The sequence below is a fragment of the Colobus angolensis genome, unplaced genomic scaffold (genome assembly GCF_000951035.1).
Source record: "Colobus angolensis palliatus isolate OR3802 unplaced genomic scaffold, Cang.pa_1.0 Scaffold349, whole genome shotgun sequence".
Lineage (NCBI taxonomy): Eukaryota > Metazoa > Chordata > Mammalia > Primates > Cercopithecidae > Colobus > Colobus angolensis.
The window spans coordinates 122,594-148,744 of record NW_012116810.1 but is presented as its reverse complement, the minus strand read 5'-3'; the positions used below and the strand labels follow the sequence as shown (position 1 = coordinate 148,744).

At 35.4% G+C, this 26,151-nt stretch overlaps 1 protein-coding gene across 1 annotated transcript in view; it reads right to left on the bottom strand.

The window, feature by feature from the left end:
* STK3 (serine/threonine kinase 3) overlaps positions 1 to 26,151 on the bottom strand; it is a gene marked incomplete at its 5' end in the record, with an annotated part of 303,446 nt that overhangs the window by 232,972 nt on the left and 44,323 nt on the right. The window contains 2 exons of the mRNA XM_011952746.1: positions 11,138 to 11,305; positions 11,816 to 11,980. Coding sequence (XP_011808136.1) covers positions 11,138 to 11,305; positions 11,816 to 11,980 — 333 coding nt within the window. The remainder of the gene's footprint in view (positions 1 to 11,137; positions 11,306 to 11,815; positions 11,981 to 26,151) is intronic.

Sequence of the window (26,151 nt, the reverse complement as noted above, 5' to 3'; positions counted from 1 at the left end):
AAAAAAAAAAAAAAAAAAAGGCTTATTTACTGACTTTGAGTGGTATTTAGTTCCAAAAATACCAAAAATATCAGAAAGATAATATCTATATTTAATATTTGGTATTACATAGTTTGGTTATGGCTTCTAAATATTCTCATAGCCCAGGCACTCAGCTATTCAACCTATACTTTTCCAGTTGCCTCAATGTTATATAATTCCCTTTTCAATTTTGTTCAGTCATACTTAGGACTTACTTTATACAAGGATAAATAAAACACAATTTTACATCTAGGTCACAAGACCAGGATATAAAGTCCAGTGTCTGGGTTCTAATCCTGGTTCTACCAATTACTAGTTCTTTATTCTCTTTATGCCTTACTTTTATCATCTGTAAGCTGTAGATATAGTAATAACACCCACAAAATAGGGTTTGATGTGAGAATCAAGTTAGTATACAAAAAATACTCAGAACACAACCATATAAAGAAATAAAATACGTGCTACAACATAAATGAACCTCGAAAACATTATGCTAAGTGAAAGAAGCCAGACACAAGGGTCACATATTACACGATTCCATTTAGATAAAATATATACATCCATAAAGACAGAATGAAAACTGGTGGTTGCCAGGATCGGAGGGATGGGGAGGGGCGGGTGGGGTGGTGGAAAATGGGGATAAAATGCTTAAGAAGTACCCGGCTATATTTTAGAGTGAAAAAAATGTTTTAGAACTAGTTAAGAGTTCTGACTGCCACTGAACTGTTCACTTTAGAATAGTTAATTTTGTTTTATATGAAATTCATCTCAATAATTTCAAATTTTAAAAAAAGAAATAAAAAACAATTTATTAACACCATCCAAAAAATACTTAGAACAACAGTAGTGATACAAAATGAGTTCAGTAAATGTATACTATAATTATCAATGCCACACAAACTGCTAAATATGTAGAATCCTATGTTACATTCCAAATATTAAAATAAATATACATAGGTTTGGAGTTTATGTTTTAAGTATTCATTTTAACAATTTATTTCTTTTATTTTTAATTTATTTTATTTTATTTTATTTATTTATTTTTTTTTCGAGACAGAGTCTCGCTCTGCTGCCCAGGCTGGAGTGCAGTGGCACAATCTCGGCTCACTGCAAGCTCCGCCTCCCGGGTTCACGCCATTCTCCTGCTTCAGCCTCCCGAGTAGCTGGGACTGTAAGTGCCCACCACCATGCCTGGCTAATTTTTTGTATTTTTAGTAGAGATGGGGTTTCACTGTGTTAGCCAAGATGGTCTCGATCTCCTGACTTCATGATCCGCCCACCTTGGCCTCCCAAAGTGCTGGGATTACAGGCGTGAGCCACTGTGCCCGGCCACAATTTATTTCTTTTAAATTCAGCATGAAATTATGTAATTCATCTACAAGGAACTCTCACTTCCTCCAAAAGAGACACTTGGGGAGAAAATACATATGAAAAATGGCAACTAAAAATTTATTTTGTACATTTACTGCTACATGTCATCCAAGTTATGTTATTTTAACATACAGTGCTTATGTGTCAAACTATCTGGGAAATAAAGAGATGACATGCATAAAGAAAATATACACAAAAGGACAACCAAATAATTATTTTGTAAATTTAACCCCACAAATTGTAAATATTATATTGTTACATTCAGTTGTTTAAATAATATAATATATAAAATACCACTAAAAGACTCATACACATATTTATAAACTCAATAAAATGTTCAACTTGTGATGAATCAGAAAAAATGAGAAAACGTCTTCATAATGGGATACAAAAATGGAATTTAGAACTGGATCAGCCTGGAGAAAGCGAATTTAAAAAAGACAAAATCATAGGGCTAGATTTGTGGATATGAAAAATCAACAAATTCATTTTCCTTTTTTGAGGCAAAAAAAGGTCAAAGTATTCTATATATCAAACTTAACACATTTATACTATAGTTTAAAGAATAATGTAAACAAATGAAGAGATCACAGTTTCCAAATAATTACAGCAGGCAAAAGGTCAAGTCTAAAAACCCTTCGCTTCAAATAAAAAGCTACTAGAAGAGACTATGAGGCATTTTCTACTAATATCTCAAAAGAAAACCCATGAAATATTCAAAAGCAAGAGAATAATTCATGTTTTCCGTTTCTTTGCCTCACATATTTGTTTTACTATTAGAAGAAGGCTGTTTTTTTTGTTTTCTTTGTCATGCCTAATGTTTATCTCATAAATTTCTATTAAATGTGTTACCAAAAGTTCCTGTTGGGAATGGTAACTACATTTCAAACACACATTTATAAACAACAAAAGAGAAAACTGTCATTAATTTTAATATGAAATTAAATTATTAGAATAAACTTTCAAACACACGTTGACAGCAGTCAAAGAATTGTGGCATGATACATGTAGCCTTCACTGTTTCAAAAGCACAGAGTTTAGGTCAAGCTTCTTAAAACGGCCAAATGTTTTAACAAGTAAAGAAAAATATACATTAAGTGCTTCATGAATAAAAGTAGTTCAAATGAACAAGCCTTGTGGAAAATAAAGCATTGTACAGATTTTATATCAAACATGCCAAGACTGTTCATAACACTACACTACATTACACTATATATGAGAAAGAACTCTCCCACTACAAGAATTGTTATATTAAAAATACATGTTATCTTTTTCTGTAAAGATCTTTAAACAAATAAGTCAGCTAGCTTCCTGAAATGATGCAAATGTGATTCAACCTAAAGATGTGATTTTCTTGCATGTCATGAGTTCCATAAATATCTGAATACATTTAAATATTATGCATTTTATAAGCCATCTTATCTGTATGTCTATTTAAAAATGGCTGAGCTATGGAAAAACAGTATGGTGGTTCCTCAAAAAAGTAAGCATGAAATTATCATACGATCCAGCAATTCCACTTCTGGGTATATACCTAAAAGAATAAAAAGCAGGGACTCGGGCCGGGCGTGGTGGCTCATGCCTGTAATCCCAGCACTTTGGGAGGCCAAGGCAAGTGGATCACGAGGTCAGGAGATAGAGACCATCCTGGCCAACACGGTGAAACCCCATCTCCACTAAAAATACAAAAAATTAGCCAGGCATGGTGGTGGGCGCCTATAGTCCCAGCTACTCGGGAGGCTGAGGCAGGAGAATGGTGTGAACCTGGGAGGCAGAGCTTGCAGCGAGCTGAGATCCGGCCACTGCACTCCAGCCTGGGTGACAGAGTGAGACTCTGTCTCAAAAAAAAAGAATTATTTGTACTCCAAAAGATCCCACTAGCTCCCAATGAATCCTAACCAGAATGAAATGTATGAAATAACAGATACAGAACTCAGAATATGGATGTCAAAGAAACTTAACAAGATCCAAGAGAAAGCTGAAATCCAACACAAGGGAAACAGAAGAACAATCTAAGATTTGAAGGACAGTATAGTTATTTTAAGAAAGAACCAAACAGAACCTCTGGAACTGAAAAATTCACTAGAGGAATTTCAAAATATAGTTGGAAGCCTTCACAACAGACTAGACCAAGCAAAAGAAAGAATTTCTGAGATTGAAGATCAGTTCTTCAAATCAACCCAGTCAGATAAAAATAAAAATAATTTTTAAAAATGAAAAAAGCCTTCAAGATATATAAGATTATATAAAATGACCAAATATGTGACTTAGTGGCATTCCTGAGAGAGAAGAGAGAGTGAGCAACTTGGAAAACATATTTGAGGATAGATATAATTCAGAAAAAATTTCCACAATTTTGCTAGAGGGGTCAACATGCAGATAGATATACAAGAAATCCAGATAACTCCTACAAGATACTACACAAAATGACTATTCCCTGGGCACATAGTCATCAGACCATCCAAGGTCACCCAAAAGAAAAAACCTTAAAGGCAGTTAGAGAAAAGTGTCATATGAACTGCAAAGCAGCAGTCTCCAAACTTTTTGGCACCAGGGACTGGTTTCATGGATGACAAGTTTTCCACAGATGGGGCTGGAGGGGATGGTTTAGGGATGAAACTGTTCTACCTCAGTTCATCAGGCATTAGAGTCTCATAAAGACTGCGCAACCCAGATCCCTTGCACGTGCAGTTCACAAAAGGGCTCATGCTCCTAAGAGAATCCAATGTCACTGATGATCTGAGAGGAGGCGGAGCTTAGGTTGTAATTCTTGATCGCCCACCGCCCACCTCCAGCTATGTGACCCGGTTCCTAACAGTCCATGGCCGGTACCAGTCTGTGGTCCAGGGGTTGGGGGACCCCTGCTCTAAAGGGAAACCCATCAGACTAACAGTAAACTTCTCAGCAGAAATCCTACAAACCAGACAAGATTAGGGGCCAATTTTGAGCATTCTTAAAAGAAATTCCAGCCAAGAATTTCATATCTTGCCAAACTAAGCTTCATAAATGAAGAAAACACAATGTATTTCCCAGACAAGCAATTACTAAGCAAATTTGTCACTGCTAGACCAGCCCTTCAAGAGATGCTTAAGGGAGGTCTAAACATGGAAACAAAAGAATGACATTTACTAATACAAAAGCACACATAAAACATATAACCCACAGACTCTATAAAGTAACTATACAATCGAGACTACAAAGCAACTAGCTAACAACCCTATGACGGGAACGAAACCTCACATATCAATATTAACCTTGAATATAATGGGCCTAAGTGGCCCACTTAAAAGACATACAGTGGCAAACTGGAAAAAACAAACAAAATCCATCTTTCTTTTATCTGCAAGAGAACCATCTCACAAGTAACAACACCCATACTCATAGTAAACGAATGGAGAAAGATCAGGTAAACGGAAAACAAAGACGAGAGACGTTTTATATTAGATAAAACAGACTTTAAACCAACAACAGTAAAAAAAGACAAAAAAGAGCATTATATAATTTTTTAAAAGGGTTCAATTATGCAAGAAGACTTAACTATCCTAAATATATATACACTCAACACTGGAGCACCCAGATTTATGAAAACAATTACTTTTAGACATAAGAAAAGATGTTGACAGCCACACAATAACAGTGGGAGACTTCAACACCCCACTGACAGCATTAGACTGATCATCAAGGCAGAAACTAACAAAGAAATTCTGGACTTAAATTTAATGCTTGACCAACTGAACCTGATAGACATCTACAGAATACTCTACCAAACAACCACAGAATATACATTCTTCTCATATGAACATAGAACATACTCAAAGATTGACCACATGCTCAATCCTAAAGCAAGTCTCAAAAAATTCAAACAAATCAAAATCATACCAGGCATCTTCTCAGACCACAATAGAATAAAAATAGAAACCAACACCAAGAGGAACTCTCAAAACCACATAAATACATGAAAACTAAACAACATGCTCCTGAATGACTTTTGGGTAAACAATGAAATTAAGGCATAAATCAAAAAGTTCTTTGAAAAAAATGAAAACAGAGACACAACATACCAAAACCTCTGGGGTACAGCAAAAGTAGTGTTAAGAGGAAAGTTTAGAGTGCTAAATGCCTGCACCAAGTAAATGGATCTTAAATTGACAATCTAACCTCACACCTAAAGGAACGAAAAAAACAAGAAAAAACTAAACCCAAAGCTAGGAGAAGGAAATAAATAAGTAAAGTCAGAGTAGAACTAAATGAAATTGAGAACAAAAAACCATACAAAAGATCAATGAAACAAAAAGTTGTGTTTTTGAAAGGATGAATAAAACTGACAGAGACTGCTAGCTACAATCAAAAAAAGGAAAGAGAGAAGATCCAAATAGGCACAATCAGAAATAACAAAGGTGACATCACAACAAAACCCACAGAAATACAGCAAATGCTCAGAGGCTACTATGAACATTTCAATACATACAAAGTAGAAAATCTAGAGAAAATGGAACCTGAAATTTCAGGAACCTTAATTCCTGAAAACACGCAACCTCCAAGATTGAACTAGGAAGAAACAAAAATCCTGAAGAGACCAACAAGTAACAAGATTGAATCAGAAATTAAACACCTACCAATGAATAAAAGCCCCCGAAAAGAGAGATTCACAGCAGAATTCTACCAGTACTAATGAAACCATCACAATCAAAGAGGAGGGCCTCCTCCCTAACTCATTCCATAAAGCCAGTATCATCCTGATATCAAAATCTGGCAAAGATATAACAAAAAAAGAAAATTACAAGCCAATATCCCTGATGAACATAAGACACAAACTTCCTCAACAAAATACTAACACACTGAGCTAGGTGGAATGGCTCACATCTATAATCCCAGCATTTTGGGAGGCTAAGGCAGAAGGATCACTGGAGCTCAGGAGTTTGACACCAGCCTGGGCAATATATTGAGATCCCATCTCTCCAAAAAAATTTTTTTAATTAGCCAGGTACAGTGGCACATGCTTGTAGTCCTAGCTACTCAGAAGGCTGAGACCGGAAGATCACTTGAGTCTGTGATGTCAAGGCTGCAGTGAGCCATGGCTGCACCACTGCACCCGAGTCTGGGTGACAAAGTAAGCCTGTCTCAAGAAAATATATATATATATGAGCAAACCAAATCCAGCAGCACATCAAAAAATTAATTCACCACAATCAAGTGGGCTTTATTCTTAGGATGTAAGGACGATTCAACATATGCAAGTCAGTAAATGTGATTTACCACATAAGGAGAATTAAAAACAAAAACCATATAATTATCTCAATAGACACAGAAAAGGTTTTTGATAAAATCCTATACCCCTTCATTATAAAAATCCACAACAAACTTGTCATCAAAGGAACATACCTTAACATAATAAGAGTTATCTATTACAAACTCACAGCCAACATCATACTGAAAGGGCAAATGCTAGATGCATTCCCTTAAGAACTGGAACAAGACAAAGATGTCCACTCTCACCATTCCTATCCATTATGTTACTGGAAGTCCTAGCCAGAGCAATGAGGCAAGAGAAAGAAATAAAAGACATACAAATAGGAAAAAAAGAAGTCAAATTATCTCTCTTCACTGACAACATAATTGTATACTAGAAAATCCTAAAGATTCTGTCAAAAGACTCCTAGGCCTGATAAATGACTTCAGCAGTCTCAGGATATAAACTCAATGTACAAAAATCAGTAGCACTTCTATACACTAATAATGTTCAAGCTGAGAGCCAAGTCAAGAATGCAATGACATTTACAATACCTACCAAAAAAAAAATCTAGGAATACACCTAACCAAGGAGGTGAAGGATCTCCACAAGGAGAACTACAAAAGACTACTGTATCAGTTGTGGGGTCTTCGTGTCAATCATATCTTTGTCTCATTGTGGCAACTTTGTAGATTACTGATTATATCATTAGCCTATATGGCTACCAAAAAATGGCTGGAAAACAAAACATTAAAAATTGAAATCTGGCCGGGCGCGGTGGCTCAAGCCTGTAATCCCAGCACTTTGGGAGGCCGAGACGGGCGGATCACGAGGTCAGGAGATCGAGACCATCCTGGCTAACATGGTGAAACCCCATCTCTACTAAAAATACAAAAAACTAGCCGGGCGAGGTGGCGGGCGCCTGTAGTCCCAGCTACTCCGGAGGCTGAGGCAGGAGAATGGTGTAAACTCGGGAGGCGGACCTTGCAGTGAGTTGAGATCCGGCCACTGCACTCCAGCCTGGGAGACAGAGCCAGACTCTGTCTCAAAAAAAAAAAAAAAAAAATTGAAATCTGTCCATATTTTATGCTACTCTGGAAAACTTGTCTTATTTTTGTTAGCTGCTCCTCCACTTGTACAGAGTTGGAATATTAATGCAGAGGATATTTCTTTGGTGTCTAGGCAAAAACACCCATAAAACTGAGTTCATATCTCAGCTCTGCCACTAACAAGTTATATCATCTTAACAAATAACATAATCTTATCCATTTCATCCAATCTACCCAATGGAGGATAAAATATTTATTTCACAAAGTTACTACAGTACAAAAAAATGTTGGCTAAAAAAGAAAACTTCAGTATTTCACTCACTTACCATAGTCTCATATCCTCCCAGCTTTCTCATATCTTAACTACCATTTTATCTCCTCTATAACATCCTGAGATTTCAGATTTAATCTGTTCAGGGTAGGGCTCCCCAGATGACTCCTATGCAGCAAGCATGGAGAACACTATCTATTCTTCGATCCCCCCATTTCCTTACACTCTTTCTTTTCTTTCCAGACTGTGCTCTGTTAGTAACTCCTGAACTGTCTCTCAGCAGCATCCTTAAATTCCCTGAAGCCCCATCCTTCCAAGACACTCATTCATTAAAACCCAAACCCTCCATATCAAAGCCATAATGCACTCTACTGCACAGCAGAGCACACTACCACAGGAAGGCCCACAAACTAGGATTAATTACACCATAATTTCTCAATTATCAATTTTAGCTGGGCCCTCAACAACTTGTTTTCTCTATTGGACAGCTCTTTCTTTCATTGCCCTCACTATAGCCCCCACCAAACTACTGTAAATCTTGATGAAACAGTAAAGGTTATTAATTTTTTAAATTTCTATACTTGAATATGTATTTTTTTAATATTCTACATTGACAAAATGGAAAATAAAGCACTTCCCCACATATCAAAGAACAATAATAATCTGAAAAAAAGCAGTTGTGTGACTGAGCTGGAAGCTAAATAAACTACAAGGCTCTTTTCAAGGAACATCATTTTTATTTGAAGAATAACTAACAGAAAACTAAGGTTACAGACTTGGGTATCTGACAGACATTTTCTCAAAAATGAACCAAGTGAACCTGTCATTTCAAGGAAAACAGAAGGTAGTATTTGTTACCAGTGATAAAACTGTATCTGTTACATGATCTTAACAGCTTCCAATACTTGCAGTTCAATACTCTAATTTGTAAGACAGCTCACAAACACAAGAAAAGTTAAATAATGATATCATTTAAATAGAAAATAAACTATATTACGTTTGGAAATGCACAAGACAACACTTGATTAACTGTCCAAAGAACTGGACTGTCAAGAAATTGCCTATATACAAAATATGAGGAAAAAGAGAAATTTACTTGGGCGATAGCTGTCAAGAATGGCTCTATACAGGCATAAAATCCAAGCTGGGACTTGAAAAATTGGTAGGATTTAGATTAAAAAAAAAAAAAAAAAAGTGAGCAAGACATCCTAGGAAGTTTGCTCTCTCTCTCTCTCTCTCTCTCTCTCTCTCTATATATATATATATATATATTTTTTTTTTTTTTCCTAAGAGAAATACTATTTTCAGGTATATTTTTAATAATGTATAATGTATTCATTCAAACTCTCAGGTAATATTATAAGATCCTTAAAGGGAGAGGCCACATATTACAATTCTCTGCTATCTTGAGCACAGGATCAAATTTAACAAGTTGAACTATTTGGTTGGAAAAATAAGATTTACACAGGGAAGAAGCAGAATAGTAATAATGGAAGTCCTAGGTTAAATCCCAACTCTTGAAGTTACCTAGGTTGCCTTGGGTAATTTAGTAAAACTCACTGATTCAAACTGAAATACGCCTACTTTGAGGATCACCCTACAAACATCCTAACAAAAAAGAACTGCAGATAACTAATGATCAGAGATGAAAGAAAGACTTTGTGTTCCTCTTTTTATGCTGACCTTGTTATTTTTCATGTTATTTTCAAACAATCGATGCTATTTTTATTTTTCATTTACCAAAAGGAATTTATATACACAAGGAAGAGGAAGATGGTACATATTGTATACTACTTATGTATACTTATATACAATAAGTATACATAAGTAGTAAACAATAAGTATACTACTTAATATACTTATTGTATATTACTCAAAGAATTCTAGGTTGAGCACACTCCTGTTATCTCAGCACTTTGGGAGGCCGAGATGGGCAGATCACTTGAGCCTAGGAGTCGGAAACCAGCCTGGGCAACATGGCGACGCCCTGTCTCTACAAAAAATTAGTTGGTCATGGTGGTGCATACCTATAGCCCCAGCTACTCTGCAGGCTGAGGTGGGAAGATGACCTGAGCCTAGGAGGTCAAGGCTCGAGTGAGCTATGATCACACTACTACACTCCAGGCTAGGTGACAGAGTGAGACCCTGTCTCAAAAGAAAAATAATAATAATTAATCTCTCTTTAAAATGTTTCAATACAGCAGACAGATTTTCAAATATTTTCTGTATAATACACTGTTACCTGTATTATCGAAATTGAAGCCACAATAGCATTATATTATCAGATGTAATTCCAATTTATTCTTCTTCAGATATTCTAAAATAATGCATTCTTCCTCTTCCTATCTATTTACTTCACATTCCTCCAGCCACCATGACATTATCTTCTCTTTTCTACAAATACACACATATGTACACTCTTCCCCTCATTCCTACATCCTTATTGAGATAACTACAGCCACTAGAGGGCAATAAGTATACAAAGATAAATGTACTTATCTATGATGATGAACTTATCTATATGATTCACATAGTAATAAACCTAAAAAGTATATCATCACAAATCCTGAAACATAGGCAATTAGATTTGAATATGCAAGATATATATTTCAAACTCAAAAATTATCCTGCACAGGTCACAGAAGCATATAATGATGTTCAAAAAAGGAATTCCATCTTCTTAATAAGCATTCATTTAAAAAAATTAGCCGAATTCCTTTACATGTGCATAGTAATATTAGAAATTAGGATTGCTTAATACCATCCTCAGACCAAAGAAGAAAAAGGGCAGAAAAAAAAACACAGTAAGGTATAAATTACAGAGTGGGTAAAAAAGTGAGAAATGATTACTTCAAACTCTTTCACTACCACAATCGAGAAAACAATAAACTGAAGAGCAAAGAGGATTTACCAACCCTTTCTTCTACCGAAAAGCAAGCAAAAATTTTACGGGTATATTTTTGGGGGAGGAGAACAGTGATGGTAGAGATATACAAAGCCTTCAGTTCTTTTCTCACAATTAAGAACATGGAAGAGAAGTTAAGAGTTACCAATCTTTAAGAGGTACTTTTACCATTTTTAAAAAGAATACACTTAAATGAACGTATTTAGTTTACATTTACTTACACTGACATTACAAAACAACTGCAACACTTATATAAGGCTAACATTTTCAGCAAACCATAATTTTCTTACCCTCATTGGATGTATATCAGCATAAGGAGGTTTTCCTTCAGCCATTTCTATGGAAGTAATGCCGAGGGACCAGATGTCGGCCACACAGTTATAGCCTATTTCTTGAATCACCTCAGGAGCCATCCAAAATGGAGTTCCTATTACAGTATTGCGTTTTGCCATTGTATCCTGCAATAACGTTACATAGCCATAAATACTACTACAAAAGCACAAAGGAAATCTGTATGCCAAACATTCTTTTAAAAAATGTTGAAACCTCCAATGCCACATATTATATCAGAAATTGACTATTTTGCTAAAATTTCAACTAGTTATGACATACTTAGGAATTTTGAATTCTGAAAATAACCAAGAGTCCACAGGTAACTTATCCCCACTACCATCATTAAACACAGTCATTAAAGATAGTGCTATAATGATAAAAGCTACAGAAATGAGCTACGTAGCTTCCCTTTTAGAACATTTAAGCATTTTGATTACAAGATATATTTTCATATTCAATCATCCTAAATTATAAATTAAATAGTACTCAAATTTGGCTCAATTATGGTTCTTTCTCCACAAAAACTAAAGTTACACATTTCTTTCCATTCCCCCTCAAAAAGTTATTGAAGTTTAGTTATAATCAAATCTGAACAAATTAGCCAAGTGTTTAGAAAATTATTAAAGTTAACTTACTGTTAACTGACCAGCCACTCCAAAATCTGCCAATTTTGCATGTCCTTCTGTATTGAGGAGAATATTTCCAGCTTTTATATCTCTGTGTATTTTTCTCATAAAATGCAAATATTCTAGTCCTTTCAATGTAGATTTAAGAATGGTTGCAATTTCATCTTCTGTTAACTGGAAAGAAATATTTTTTTAAATCATAATTAAAATGCCATGTTAGATAAACTCTTACAAAAGAGCACTAGTAACAAGTATGTCTTTCTGTGTGTGTGTGTGGTTTTTTAAGAGACCCCAGTCTGTTGCCCAGGCTACAGTGCAGTGGTGTGGTGATAGCTCACTGCAGCCTCAAATTCCTGGGCTCAAGTCATGCTCCCACCTCAGCTTTCCGAGTAGCTAGAACTATAGGCACATGCCACCCCAACAGGCTAACTTATTTTTACTTTTGTAGAGATGGGGGGTCTCGCTATGTTGCCCGGGCTGGTCTTGCACTCCTTGCTTCAAACAATTCTCAATTCAAACAATTCTCCTTCCTCAGCCTCCCAAAGTGCTGGGATTATAGGTGTGAGCCATCATGCCTAGCCACAAGTACTTCTTTCTAATGACCACTAAACCTCCAGGAAAATGCTAAAGGGGTAAATAATCGAGAACCTCTTCTTCCCACAATACGCTTTGTTACTCTTATTACACAATTTACTAATGAAAGGATCATTAAATTTCTCTCTTTAAGATTATCAGTATCAGCAGGGCATGGTGGCTCACAGTTGTAATCCCAACACTTTGGGAGGCCGAAGCGAGCAGATCACTTGAGGTCAGGAGTTCGAAACCAGCCTGGCCCACATGGTGAAACCTTGTCTCTACTAAAAATACAAAAATTAGCCAGGCGTGATGGCATGCACCTGTAACCCCAGCTACTCAAGAGGCTGAGGTAGGACAGTGTTCAAGGCAGAGGTTGCGGTGAGCCGAGATCACATCACTGCATGCCAGCCTGGGCAACACAGTGAGACTCCATCTCAAAAAAAAAAAAAAAGATTATCAGTGTCATCAGTATCATTCCTAAAGCAAAGGACATATCTCAAGAATCAGCCTGATACAAGGAATCACTATTTCCCACATCTTCTAACACTGGGGGTGGGGGGGCACTATCACAGCTAATATCTGTTCTGAAAAAGTAAATTCAGATACTTCCCCTGAGATATTTCAGATTCTTGATGAAAATGAAACCAACAGCTAAAGGAAAGTAAATGAGGGAGGGGGGCTTGAAATGAATCTTCTGCGAGAAGCTCCTACACCAGTGCCACTCCTAACCCTTCCAAGACCTGGACTTCTGACCTAATATTGAGAACTCAGAAGAAAAAAATGTCAGAGAAAGATTAGGAAAATGGAAACACAAGCAAAGGTTATCAGAGGAAGGAAAAAGGGGAGAGCAGAGAAGGCCAAGGAAGAGACGGATGGGGAAGAAAATCTTAACAGCTATAGCAGTAGAGCCACTGCTATCTGTACCAGGCAATGTGCTAAGAGTTTTGCATGCATTCTCTCATTTATTCTTAAAACAATCTTGTAAGGTAGTGTGACATTATGAAATCATAAGAAATATTTGGTCTTTGTAGGTTCTTGGCACAAAATCTCCTAAGACCCTAGGAATCGACTGAATGAGTGAGAAGTTGAATCAAGATATTTTATCTTTGTTTTCTCACCCCTCTCACAAGAGTGAGAGGGGTTGTCTTTTGTCATTCATAATAAGCTCCTTTCAACCATACCAGAATTTATACTGATCGGGTGACTCGTAGTGGGAGCCTACATAGCTTCAGGATGGGAGCTGGTTTCCAAAAAAACCAACCAAGTGATTAGAAGTTTGGAAATTTCAGCCCAACCCCTGACTTACGGAAGGGCTGCAGGGAGACAGGGGGTAGAGATTTAGTTAAGCACAAATGTCCAAAGACTTAATCAATCATGCCTACATAATAGAACTAACCATAAAAACTCTAAATGATAGGGACTGCTCTCAAGCTTATATTCTATCTATAAGCAACGGGATAATTTGATAGAAAACAGGATAACACAGGAAAATGTCTGAAAATTGCTATGAGGACAATAATAGAGAGCTACTGATAGAGAATGACTGAGAAGCTACTTTAGACTGACATTCAAGAAGGCCCAAAAGACATTTTACTAAAGCCTAAATGATATAATGGGGCCAGCCATGTGAATGGCTATCTGGGAACATACATTCCACAAAAAGGGGGAAAAAAAAAAGATTAAAATATCTTGATTCAACCTCTCAAATTTTCTAAAACACTGAAGCAAAGAGAACACTTCCAATCTCATTTTAAGAGGCATTATTCTGATACCAAAGCCAGACAAAGTCACTACAGAACAACTACAGACTAATATCCCTTATGAACATTGTTAGAAAAATTCTCAACAAAATACAGCACACCCACTTCAACAGGATCTTAAAAGGTTATACACCATGACCAACTGGGAAGTATACGTGGAATGCAAGAATGATTCAACATACAAACTCAAACAATGTAATACACCACCTTAACAGAATGGATAAGAAAACACATGATCATTTCAAATGAAAACAGAAAAAGCATTTGACTAAATTTAACTTCTTTTCATAAAACACACAACTAATATGAATAGAAGGAAACTATCTCACCATAGTAAAAGCCATATATAAAAAACCCAAAGTAAACGTCATACTCAAAGCTATTAAGACTGAAAGCTTTTCCTCAAAGATCAGGAACAATGCAAGGATGCTATTAGGTTGGTGCAAAAGTAATGGCAAAAACCGCAGTTACTTTTGCAGCAACCTAATACTTCTGTTCCACATAGTACTGGAGGTTCTAGCCAGAGCAATTAGGCAAGAAAACCAAATAAAGGCATCCAAACTGGAAAAAAAATAAGTAAAATTATCTCTGTTCACAGATGATATGATCATATATGTAGAAAATTCTAAAGCATCCACAAAAAAACCTATTAGAAGTAATAAATAAATTCAACAAAGCAGCAGTATACAAATTCAACCCATGAAAATCAGTTATATTTTTGTACATTACCAATGAGCAATCTGAAAAGGAAACTACAAAAAAAATCTGTTTACAATAGAAATAGAATTTCTTTATTTTAAAGAATAAAATACTTAGGAATTAATTTCACCAACAAGGTGAAATATCTGTACAATGAAAACTACAAAACACTGCTGAAAAAACAAATTTAAGACATTAATAAATAAAAACCTATCTGCCCATGCTACCCAAAGCAACCTACAGATTCAACACAATCCCTATCAAAATCCCAGTGATGTTTATTGCAGAAATAGAAACACTTATCCTAAAATTTGTATGAAATCTCAAGGGGTCCCAAATAGCCAAAACAATACTGAAAATACAAGAACAAAGCTATAAGTCTCATAGTTCCTGATTTCAAAACTTATTACAAAGCTATAGTAATCAAAACAATGTGGTACTGGCATAAACACAGACAGATAGATGGATGGAACAGAGTAGAAAACCCAGAAATAACCCTTGTATACATAATCAAATTATTTTCAACAAGAGTGTCAAGAACATTCAACAGGAAATGAATAGTATTTTCAACAAACAGTGCTGGCACAACTGGATACCCGTGTGCTAAAGAATAAGTTGAACCCTTACCTAGCACCATATACAAAAACTAATTGAAAATGGATCAAAGACCTAAACATAAGACCTAAAACTATACCACTCTTGGGAAAAAATAAAACAGGGCAAAAACATCATGATACCAGATTTGGCAATGGTTTATCAGATACGACCAAAAAGGCGCAGAGAACATAAGAATAAAACAGGCAAATTGGACTTCATAAAAATTAAAAAAAACAAAAACAAAAACAAAAAATGCACATCCAAAGACAGTATCAACAGAGTAAAAAGACAACCCACAGAATTGGAGAAAATATTTACAAATTACATATCTGGTAAGACATTAACATACAGAATATAACATACAGAACTCCTAAAACTTAACAATAAAAAAATCAAATTCAAAAATGGGTAAAGGACTTGTATAGACATTTCTCCAAAGATACACAAATGGCCAAGAGGCACGTGGAAAGATCCTCAACATCACTAATCATAAGAGAAATGTGAGTCAAAAACATAATAAGATACCACTTCACACCCATTATGATGGCTATTATCTAAAGACAAAAAAGAACAAATGTTGGCGAAGAAGTAGAGAAACTGGAACCTTTGTGTATAGCTAATGGGAATGTAAAATGGTACAGCCTCTGTGGAAAACAGTATAAAGATTCCTCTAAAAGTTAAACATAAAATTACCTTATGACCCAGCAATTCCACTTTTGGGTAAATACTCAAAATAACTAAATGCAGGGTCTCAAAGAGGTATTTTTGAACAAGTTTCACCTCGTGATGAGTGTACACCCATGTTCATAGCAGCAATATCCACAATGGCTAAAAAAGTGGAAGCAACCCAAATGTCATTTGACAGACAAATGAATAAGTAAAATGTGGTAGCAACATACAATTGAATTTTATACAGCCTTAAAAGGGAAGGCAGCTCTGCAACATGCTACAACATGGCTGAAGCTTGAGTACATTACGCTAAATGAAGTCAGTCACAAAAAAGACAACTAATGTATGATCCTGCTTATATGAAATACTCAGAGTTACCAAAATCATAGAGATAGACAGTAGAATAGTGGTTACCAGGGGCTGAAGTAGCAGGGAATGGAGAGTTAGTGCTTAATGGGTACAGAGTTTCAGTCTTACAAGATGAAAAGAGGGGAATGGATAATGGGGATAATTGCACAACTTTATAAATGTATTTAATGCCACTGAACTGCACACTTAAAAATAGCTAAGATGGCAAATTTTGTTTATGTATATCTCGGCACAATAAAAGTAAAACCGAGGGGGGAAAATGCTTTGATTCAAGAAAAAGCTCACCATATTTGAGTTGAATAAAGAAGGCTGAAGTTCAATGCACCAGGAGAAGACTAGCTCTAGATGAGATCTGAGAGACAGGCAAGGACCAGATCATGTAAGGCTTTACTGGCCATAGATAAGGAGTCTAAATTACCTGAAAATTCTGGTACTTCCAGGAATTTATTCTCTACCTCCGACTAGATGGTCTGACTTGACAGTGCAGAGAAAGCAAGCACCATACTCTAAAGCCACACCATCCAATAGAGTAACCATTAACCACACATGGCTCCTAAACATTTGAAACGTGGGTATTCTAATTTCAGATATGCTGCAAATGTAAAATATACACCAAAGATCAAGGCTTAATACAAAAAGAATGCAAGCTATTGTATTAAAATTTACATGTTGATTACCCAATAAATATTTACATATTATTTTATTAATATATTAATGTTGAACATATAAAATGTTAGTGTTTAATATAATAAGTATTAAATATGGGATTTCATATTATATAATATTAATGTTTTATATTAATATGTCTGTTATATTATGAAAGTTAATTTCACTTTTTTTAATGTGGCTACTCAAAAATTTAAAATTATATATGGCTTGTGTTTCTTGTGGACAGTACTGCAATAGAAAGGGTCCACAAGAATGCTTTGTGAACACTTTGTTCACTGATGTATCCACAATGCTTGGAGCTATGCCTGGCGTACAGACAGCACTTCATAAATAATGAATGAATGGGTACAGATTTGTCAATACAAAAAGAAAGGAGACACCTTCATCTGATGTTCCCAGTCTTTCTAAGTTAGTGGTGTGCAGCCAAATGTGAGGGAGGGGGAGGTAGGAGTGTTGTTTAGGGCCATCACAGTGGACCACTACAGACGGTGGGCAAGGTGGTGGCGCTGTCATATGCACCTAAGTTTTCTCGTCTGTCCTCATCCTCCACTCTTTCTATAAAGACTAAAAAGCTTGGGGTGTTAATAAAAGCAGCATCAGCCCATAAAATTGTGTCTTGTTTAGTTACTTCAGTACAGACCTTTTTAGTTACCTAGATGTGAATTTTTATCTCATAACATTCTACTATTTCCAACCAATAAGTCACTAATTTTCTATTAACTCTGATTTGTTATCTCTGCTCCTGTACCCTATATTTCACTGCTCTACTAAAGAATGTTCAGAATTACGTAAACTGACTGTACTTCAGGGTCTTAGGATCTGTCTGATTTCAATGCTATAAAGTCACTGGACAAATCCACAGCAAGATTAAAGGAGGATTTTCCAGGGATATTATACTAATTCATGAACTGTCTGGCTTTGCTCAATGACTTGAAAGGGTCATTCCAACTCTATGATTCTATGTTATCAAAGTATCTTCACGTAAAGGCAATCTTCACTAAATAAAATTCTCACTCATTTGGGCATCAATCTATGTGTTCATTCAGCAAATATACACCTGACTGGCTCTATCACTGCGCTGATACTGTTCAAGGTGCTGGGTGTACAGGGACACGGAAACTGGTAATCCCAGACCTAATGAAGCAGACAAGAATATCTGAGGGTAAAACCTGAATTTGGCTCTGAACTGTTAAAGGTGGAGAGTGCAGATCTGAAGTTTATACAACCTCTCTTTCATTATGTTTTCCTCCCTTTGGTAATAAATCCCTCCCACTAATTCAGAGAGTCAATGTCTTCTCATTTGCTTCATATCCTCCTCAATCAAAAAATGATGCAATATCCAGTCATTCATACAAGTACATGAACAGAGCTTAATTTAAATTTATTTTAACAACCCAATTTAGTATTAAGGCTTAAAAGCAGTATCTGTACTTTAAGACTTTTAAATTCAATTATGAAATGAAAGGTTCCTACACCTCAATAAAATCACTTTAGACAACAATAAACAGGTGGAGAAATATTTTCTAGAACATAAAGGCATACTGTAGTCTTAAATTTTTATATTTCTTTACAGTTTATAAAAACATTTTATGTGATTTCTCTACTAAAGTAAGTAGCAGAAACACTTATTATTATTCCTTTTAACAGATGAGGAAACAAATTCAGAGAAATTAAACGGACTACCGAATGTCATACAACTACTAAGTAGTAAACCCCACATTTCTTCAGCAATCAATATTACTTCCATCACACCACTGCCAGATGTCACAAACATAAATCTATGAATTAGTCTAATATAAGAAAAACTGGGGGTTTTGAGGCTTGTTCTAAGGGTGATATTCAAAATATCTGACAGTCATTAAAGCAAATGTCTAATCAGGACAGTTGCCAACCACCATACCAACCAATCAGAACAGCTACCAGTGGTAAACAACAGTAAGAATAGATACTAGCCATAAATAGGCAGCAAAATGATCATCCCTGAATATCAGGCAGAGTACCTGCCCCAGCTCAGCATTCAAATTAAAGTTATTTTAAATGGTATGCCAGCCAAACAAAACAAATACACCTGTTAATGAACTGTGGACGTAAGCACACTCACCTGGCCTGAAGAGTAACCCTGAGTACATTAATGGGTGACTCTATAAGCATTTTATTGAAAACAGATGCTTAATTCTACTAAAATAAATATATAAATCAATGATTTAAACATTTTAAAAATACTTAGAAGAAAACCAAAGTAAGTTTCAAATCACTAAGCAGGAAAGATAGTTTCTAACCAAAAAAAAGCAAAGAAAGAATTATGAGAACTTACTAGTTTTGTCTACACAAAAACTTAGAATACATAAGCTTAGAATACATATAAGGTTCTACATAACCTTAGAAAACTCAGAAAAATAGCCAGTTACGGTGGCACAGGCCTATCTACAGTCCCAGCTACTCAGGAGACTGAGGTGGGAGGATCACATGAGCCCAGGAGTTTGTTCAAGTCCAGGCTGGGCAACATAGTGAGGCCTTGTCTCTAAAAAAACCTAAATAAATTTTTAAAAAGAAAAAAAGCCATAGCAAGATATTAATGTATAGAATCATTTATTTAGAACATAAAGAGCTTATATAAAACCTTCAGAAAAACAATAAAACCTGAATAAAAGAACAGGCTGAAGAAATCAATATAAAATTCACAAAACTAAAAAAAAGAGCTAATTAACATACATGGAAACTATTACACTGCACTAATTATCAAAGAAAAGCAAATTAAAACAATAAAGTATCAAATACAAAATTACCCCAGAGGTTACAATATTGCTGAGAATAACAGCACATATATAACCAGAATGTAAACCAGAGTATAAAAGTGACATAAGAATTCAGAAGTATTTTCCAAGAAGCACTAGGTAACATTCAGCCACTGAAAAATCATTTATTGAGTACCTACTCTAGATTTAATTTTTTTTTAAATCTCTAACCTAACCTAATGGGGCTCCAATCTAGCAGGAAATAGACTTAGAAACTCATAAACAATCATAAAACGCTCTTTCAAAGTGAAACATACCCAAAAAGGAGTGCAATTAATTAGGAATAGAGAAAGGAAGTGGCATTAAAATCAAGCTTTAAATAAAAAAAGTAGCTCACTATCCAGAGAAAGGAAAGACTACTAATAGAGTAACTAATGAACTAAAGAATAGAAATACAACAATTATAAAATGGCACTCAGAAACCAAGTAAGGCCCAGTTTTCTTCCTTCCACTACAATGAGAAAAATAACAAGAAGTGATAGGCCAAATTTCAGCCTTGTACCAAAATGGAGACAAATCTTAGCAAACTTGGAAGATAAATGTTTACTTGGTCTCTTTTAAATATCAATGGTGCCCAATGAACTTTGGACAAGAGAAATATCTGTATCAAGATTTAAGGCACTCTACAAGTACTGTGTGTCACTAATGGAAAAGGAGAAGAGTGGAAGGAAGTAAGAATGTATATTTAGTGGACACCATGTAGCAGGTTCTGATCTAGATGTTTGTATCATGCTTATTTCATGTCATTTGGATATATGTTAATCTTTTTATTATTAAAAAATAAAGAAGTTGACAGTCATTTTCCTAGATAGATGGAGTTTTGTTTTCAAATACTCTCTAGCTGTTTTAACAAATTTCATTTACATATAAATACAGCCAATTACCAAAAGTAGCTAGATTTTTATTTGGCAACAAAGAGAACTACTTCTTCCTATTATGACATAAAATTTAAAGCAGTACCTTTCTCATATCTTTAAGACTTTTCATGAGGCTGGATAGGTCCATACCCAACTATTTCAAAATGGTCAGATTTATATTGAAAACACCAAGGGGGAGAAAACACATGAAAGGATCTGCTTCATACAGAAGAAGATAATGTAAGAATTCAGTTTCAAGATGGAAAAGCGTTAGATCCATTCTCAAATCACAGCTAACACTTCCTTCAGTGGTATCTGTTAAGAATCCCTTAAAACAAACAAACAAAAATCTGTGGAACCATTGATTGGAACACGAAAAATTTTATCAACAGAGTACTTCATTTGTGGATTTAATTAAGTTATCCTCAATACATTACAGATTTAATTTCATTTGGGTCACAATACAAATGGTGCGATGTCATTTTTAAATCCCTTGAATCACATTTTATAGTCCATTTTGTTGTACTGCTTTAAAGAAGGGTGGTAGAGAGATAATAAACTATGAATGAAATACTCAGCAATCAGGGATGAAAATAAGACATTTATAGCTGAGCTAATACATTAAAAGACGGAAGTCTACATCTGGTTTCAATTGGTATGAATTCACTGGCAAATTTAAGAAGAATTTCATTGTACAAAAACAAAAAGATGGTTTTGATAGGCTTTAGTCCTCTGGTTACTTTTGTTTCTATAGTCACATGATTAGTATAATAATATGATACATTTAATATGTCACTGTGTATATGGTTTTGATAAAAATACACCCACCAACTTTTCTCAAGGGCACATGCACAAATGGTTTTAAAATACATATACTGCCTTAATGTTTTTAGATCAGTAAAATTCAAGTGAGGTTTTAATTTCACACAAAATTAAGAATTTTAATTTTCTAATAAGTCTTTCACAATCTTAGCTAAACTCCACCTTTTGGACATAATTATTTATGCACATAAAATGATGCATTAATTTTACATTTAATACCTATTAGATAGTAAGGATACAAAAAATTAGACATATGTCCCCCTTTCAAATGCCATAAACAGATAAGCATAGATACTTCATTTAAGTTTTACTTTCATAGGCACTTGCATAAGGTCTTAAAAACTGATCAAAACTCACCAATGTAATCCTTACACAGTCTTTTAAGGCCTGGATCAAACTTTGCCTCTTTCAAGAAATCACCCTCTATTCCTCAAGTCAGGATTAATCTATCCAGTGTTAACAATGGTGATAACAATAACAGCTTGCATTTATTGAGTTCTTACTATGTCAACCACTCTACAGGTTTCATTTCATTTAACACCCAAACAGAACTGTAGAAGGTAGGCACTAACAAGAATTTGCTAAAAGTCTGTTACATGATCCCTGTCTTCATGACACTCAGAATTTTGTGGGAAAGGAATAGGAACAATTAATTACAATACCAAGCGATGCCTGCAACAACAGGATTAGCAATAGGAGCACTCCAGGACAGCAGTTCTTAAAGCTGATTATGCATCAGAACGAGTACTCTTAAAATCCAAACCATCTAATACAACATTTAAGGCCCTGAATACCGTTCCTGCCAGCCTCAACCATTTACCTTACCATTCTACCACTCAGGAAAGACTTCATAGAGATGACTTTTGAGCTGAATCTAAAAGAGTGAACAAAGTTTATCAGGTGACCAAAGAGGGAAGGATACATACGGCATGTGCAAAGGCACTGAGCATAAAAATACATAAAGTGCATTACCAGTGAATAGTTCTTTGTGTTTGAACATAATGTGTATGGGAAAATAGTGCAAAATGGGAAGTCAGATTAGGGCCAAATTGTTTATACACCTACATATTTTTAAGGGGAAAGATGACATGATCATATTTGAACTTTTAGGAAGAAAACTCTGACAGCAGGCTCTCAGACAGAGACTAAAAGGAGGAAAACAGAAGTGGAGAATTGAATAATAAAATAATTTGTAAAAATAATAGGAGGAGGAGTAACAGGTCTATAACCTTGCTTAGAATCCTAAGAGAGACTGGTATGGTGGAATTAATAGTGAACACCTTAAGTAAAATTATTCATAAGATGAAGAAGAGAGCATGCAGAGAAGCCAAAAGGCGCCAAAAGCAAAATCCATCTTTCCTACTTCAGGAAGGTCTTAAAGACTATCTAGAGTCTTTTCCCACAACTGAAAGTGCCTTAGCACTAAAGAATCATATGCTTAGTTAGCATCCTCTCAGTTTTCCCAAAAAATTGTTACAAAAAATGAACATGTCCTTTGACTCAGTAATTCCATTTCATGTAACGCATCCAATGATCACAACACAAATACGCCAATACATATGTACGAAAGTTCCCTGCAGCTTTGACTGCAGCAACAAAACACTAAAAAGTTAGAAGTCACTTTCATCCAGGAGACTGAAATAAATACATTCTGTTACACACACATAAGACCTATATGTACTGGTATGGGAAGGTATCTAAGGTATCCCAGAAGTTGAAAACGAAAAATGGTAAGGTATAAAACATCACATATGGTATTAATCCCTTGGGTAAAACAAGATATACATATATAGGTGGTGAAAGAATCCACAAGAAATTAACTGACATAACCTCAAGGAAGTAAAATTGAAGGGCAGATGTAAAGACATTAACTTCCTCTTTTGTACCCTTTTGTATTATTTGAAATTTTTACAATGTGCTCGTGTTTTTTTCTCTATAATTTATATAATTAAAAGGAATGGAGCAGTTAAAAGTACACTCTAGTTAAAAGTGCAGATAATTATGCAATGCAATTTTAGAAGATCTCCATATAAAACTGTTAAAATTAGAAATCTGCCATCCAAGGAACTAACTTTCCATTTCCTAGAAAATTAACTTACATATATTTCTTAATTTCCTAAGATTAAACAAAAGTAAGATAAGACACAATGATCTTTTAATATGTTTTTCTAATGCTGAAGAATATCCACTATTTCAACAAACATCATACAATTCTTAAATCACCTGTGATTTAAAACTAAATATCACTTTTTAAAGTTTTTACCTTAACAGTAAAAAGTGGCAATTTACATTTGTATAGAACTTTACAGGTTACAGAGTCCTCTGACACTTAGCATGCTTTTTTTCCCACAAGAAAACACTGATGTAGGTAAAGCAAGTAATCTGATATTAGATCAATTTCAGGATTATGAAACCGAAGCTGAGAGGAGTTACCCAATGTACCCAGGGTCACAGAACTAATAAGTAACAATCCAAGCACTGAAGCTTGGTCTTCCTGCTCCACATCCAAAGGTCTTTCCACTAAACCACATCACTCCAAATAACCAGTTACAGTGTGCTATGGGGTCAGGCTTCTGACAGGGAAGAAGGGCTCACTGCAGATCTGGCAATGACAGGCAGTCCGCCTGCAGAGGAATGTACAATATAAAAATAGAGTATATGAAGGTGGGCCTGACTGACGAAAGGGAAATAGAACTGGGAGAAACGCCAAGAAGAATAGCAACAAAGGTGAAAACTGGGCAACTTACCAATAAGAGAAGCCAAGGAAATACTTTTGTAAACTTAATTTACTTAGTTAAGGTAGAAGGGATAGTCTATGCAGGGGACTATATTATAATGTGGAAAAATCATAAAGTGTTTATAATTCAATCAAAAAATTTAGAAAAGATGTAATGGAGCGTGACGTGTATGCTGTATTTAATCAGAGATTACAATGTGGCAGCACATGATTGCTATGAAAATTTTAATGGTCTAATCCCACAATGCATATCCTGTTAATGCGGTGGCTTGGAAGTGTAAGAGGCAAGTGTGAAGTACACTCAGAACTCATTCTCACTCCATGGGACACCCCAAATAAGGAGCAAAAAGTATCACTTTCTACACAAAAGAACTCATTCTCCTAAGATTCTAGTATAGCACTAATCATTAGTACCCACTCAGAGTGAGAAAATCCTTGTAAGAAGGGGCCAGGGACACCAGAAATAACATCAGGCTCAAGCCATCCTGGATTAAAGGGAACCATGGGTCTTTCCACTGCATACTTTTCAGGAAAATCCTTATAGCAAACATTTACTTCTGACCTAGCAGGAACAGGCTCCTTGAGAAACATCAACCTTACTGTCCCTTACTGTGACAGAAGGAAAAAAGAGATGGGGACCCAAAAGCTTTGACTCAATGTCACTAGATATATCTTCCACAGTTTAAGATTCATTTTGTGAGCTATTTTAGTTTTTAAATTATTGTCTTTTATTCCTGGTGTGTTTTGTTTTTTAGTTTAGTAAATATATAGAAACATCTATTATTTTTTCCCAGTCTATCACTCATTTGGCCTTCTCCTGCTAAACATATTCTGATTTGCCTTTAGGAAATCACTACTTCTCCATTCTCAGACCATGTATTTCTAGTAGTCAAGTCTACCCTAGCTCTGGATTGAACACATGACCTAGGTCTAAGTCCACTGCTAAATCACACTGTAATGGCCACAATGATTTGCTCAGAGAAGGGCACATGACCCACGCAGAGGCACAAGATTATCACTCTTTTCTGCTGGATTCTATATAGAAAGATATAAACCAGGGAACTGCTGGCAGACATCTCGTAACTGAGGGAAGAGTTTGTGTGAACGAGGCCAACAAAGAGGTATCAGAACAAAAACATGAATTCAAGTAATTCCTTTCACCCTGAATCAAGCCACGCACAAACTAACTTTGCAATGAGCGAGGGGTATGTGAACAAATAAATTCCCTCTTTGGCTTAAGCTGACTTAGGCTGAGTTTTCTATAACTTATAACCACAAGTTGAAACTGATGCAGTAAACTTGAAGTAAATACCAAACAGGAGAAGTTCCTGGAAAAGAGGTTTGTATAAAGCACAAACCACTGACTAACTCCAGAAATGCTAGAGGTTATTTCAGATGTGTAACAGCATTAGATGTCTGATCTATTTTCTATTTTCTGGCCCCCCCAAAAAGGGATACAATAATTGGCAGCAAGAAAAGTAGAATAAACATATCTTTTAAAAGTAACATGCACAGTCATTTTTTTAAAGTCTCCTGCTGCCTTTGTTTTCCTACTACTACCTTCCTTAGCTAATAAATGTTTGTCATTGTATTCATTTGCATTTGGATTTCTCATTTTACAGAACTCTCAGATGTTTCGGTTTCCATTCATTTTTATGACATACATGTTATCAACTCACACAATAGTTACCAAAACCCCTTACAGAAAAATCAATGGTTTCAAGAAACTTGGTGAATATGTAGCAATTTTTGAAATACTTAAATCTCGAAAGTAATACTTAAGCTTACATGTAAG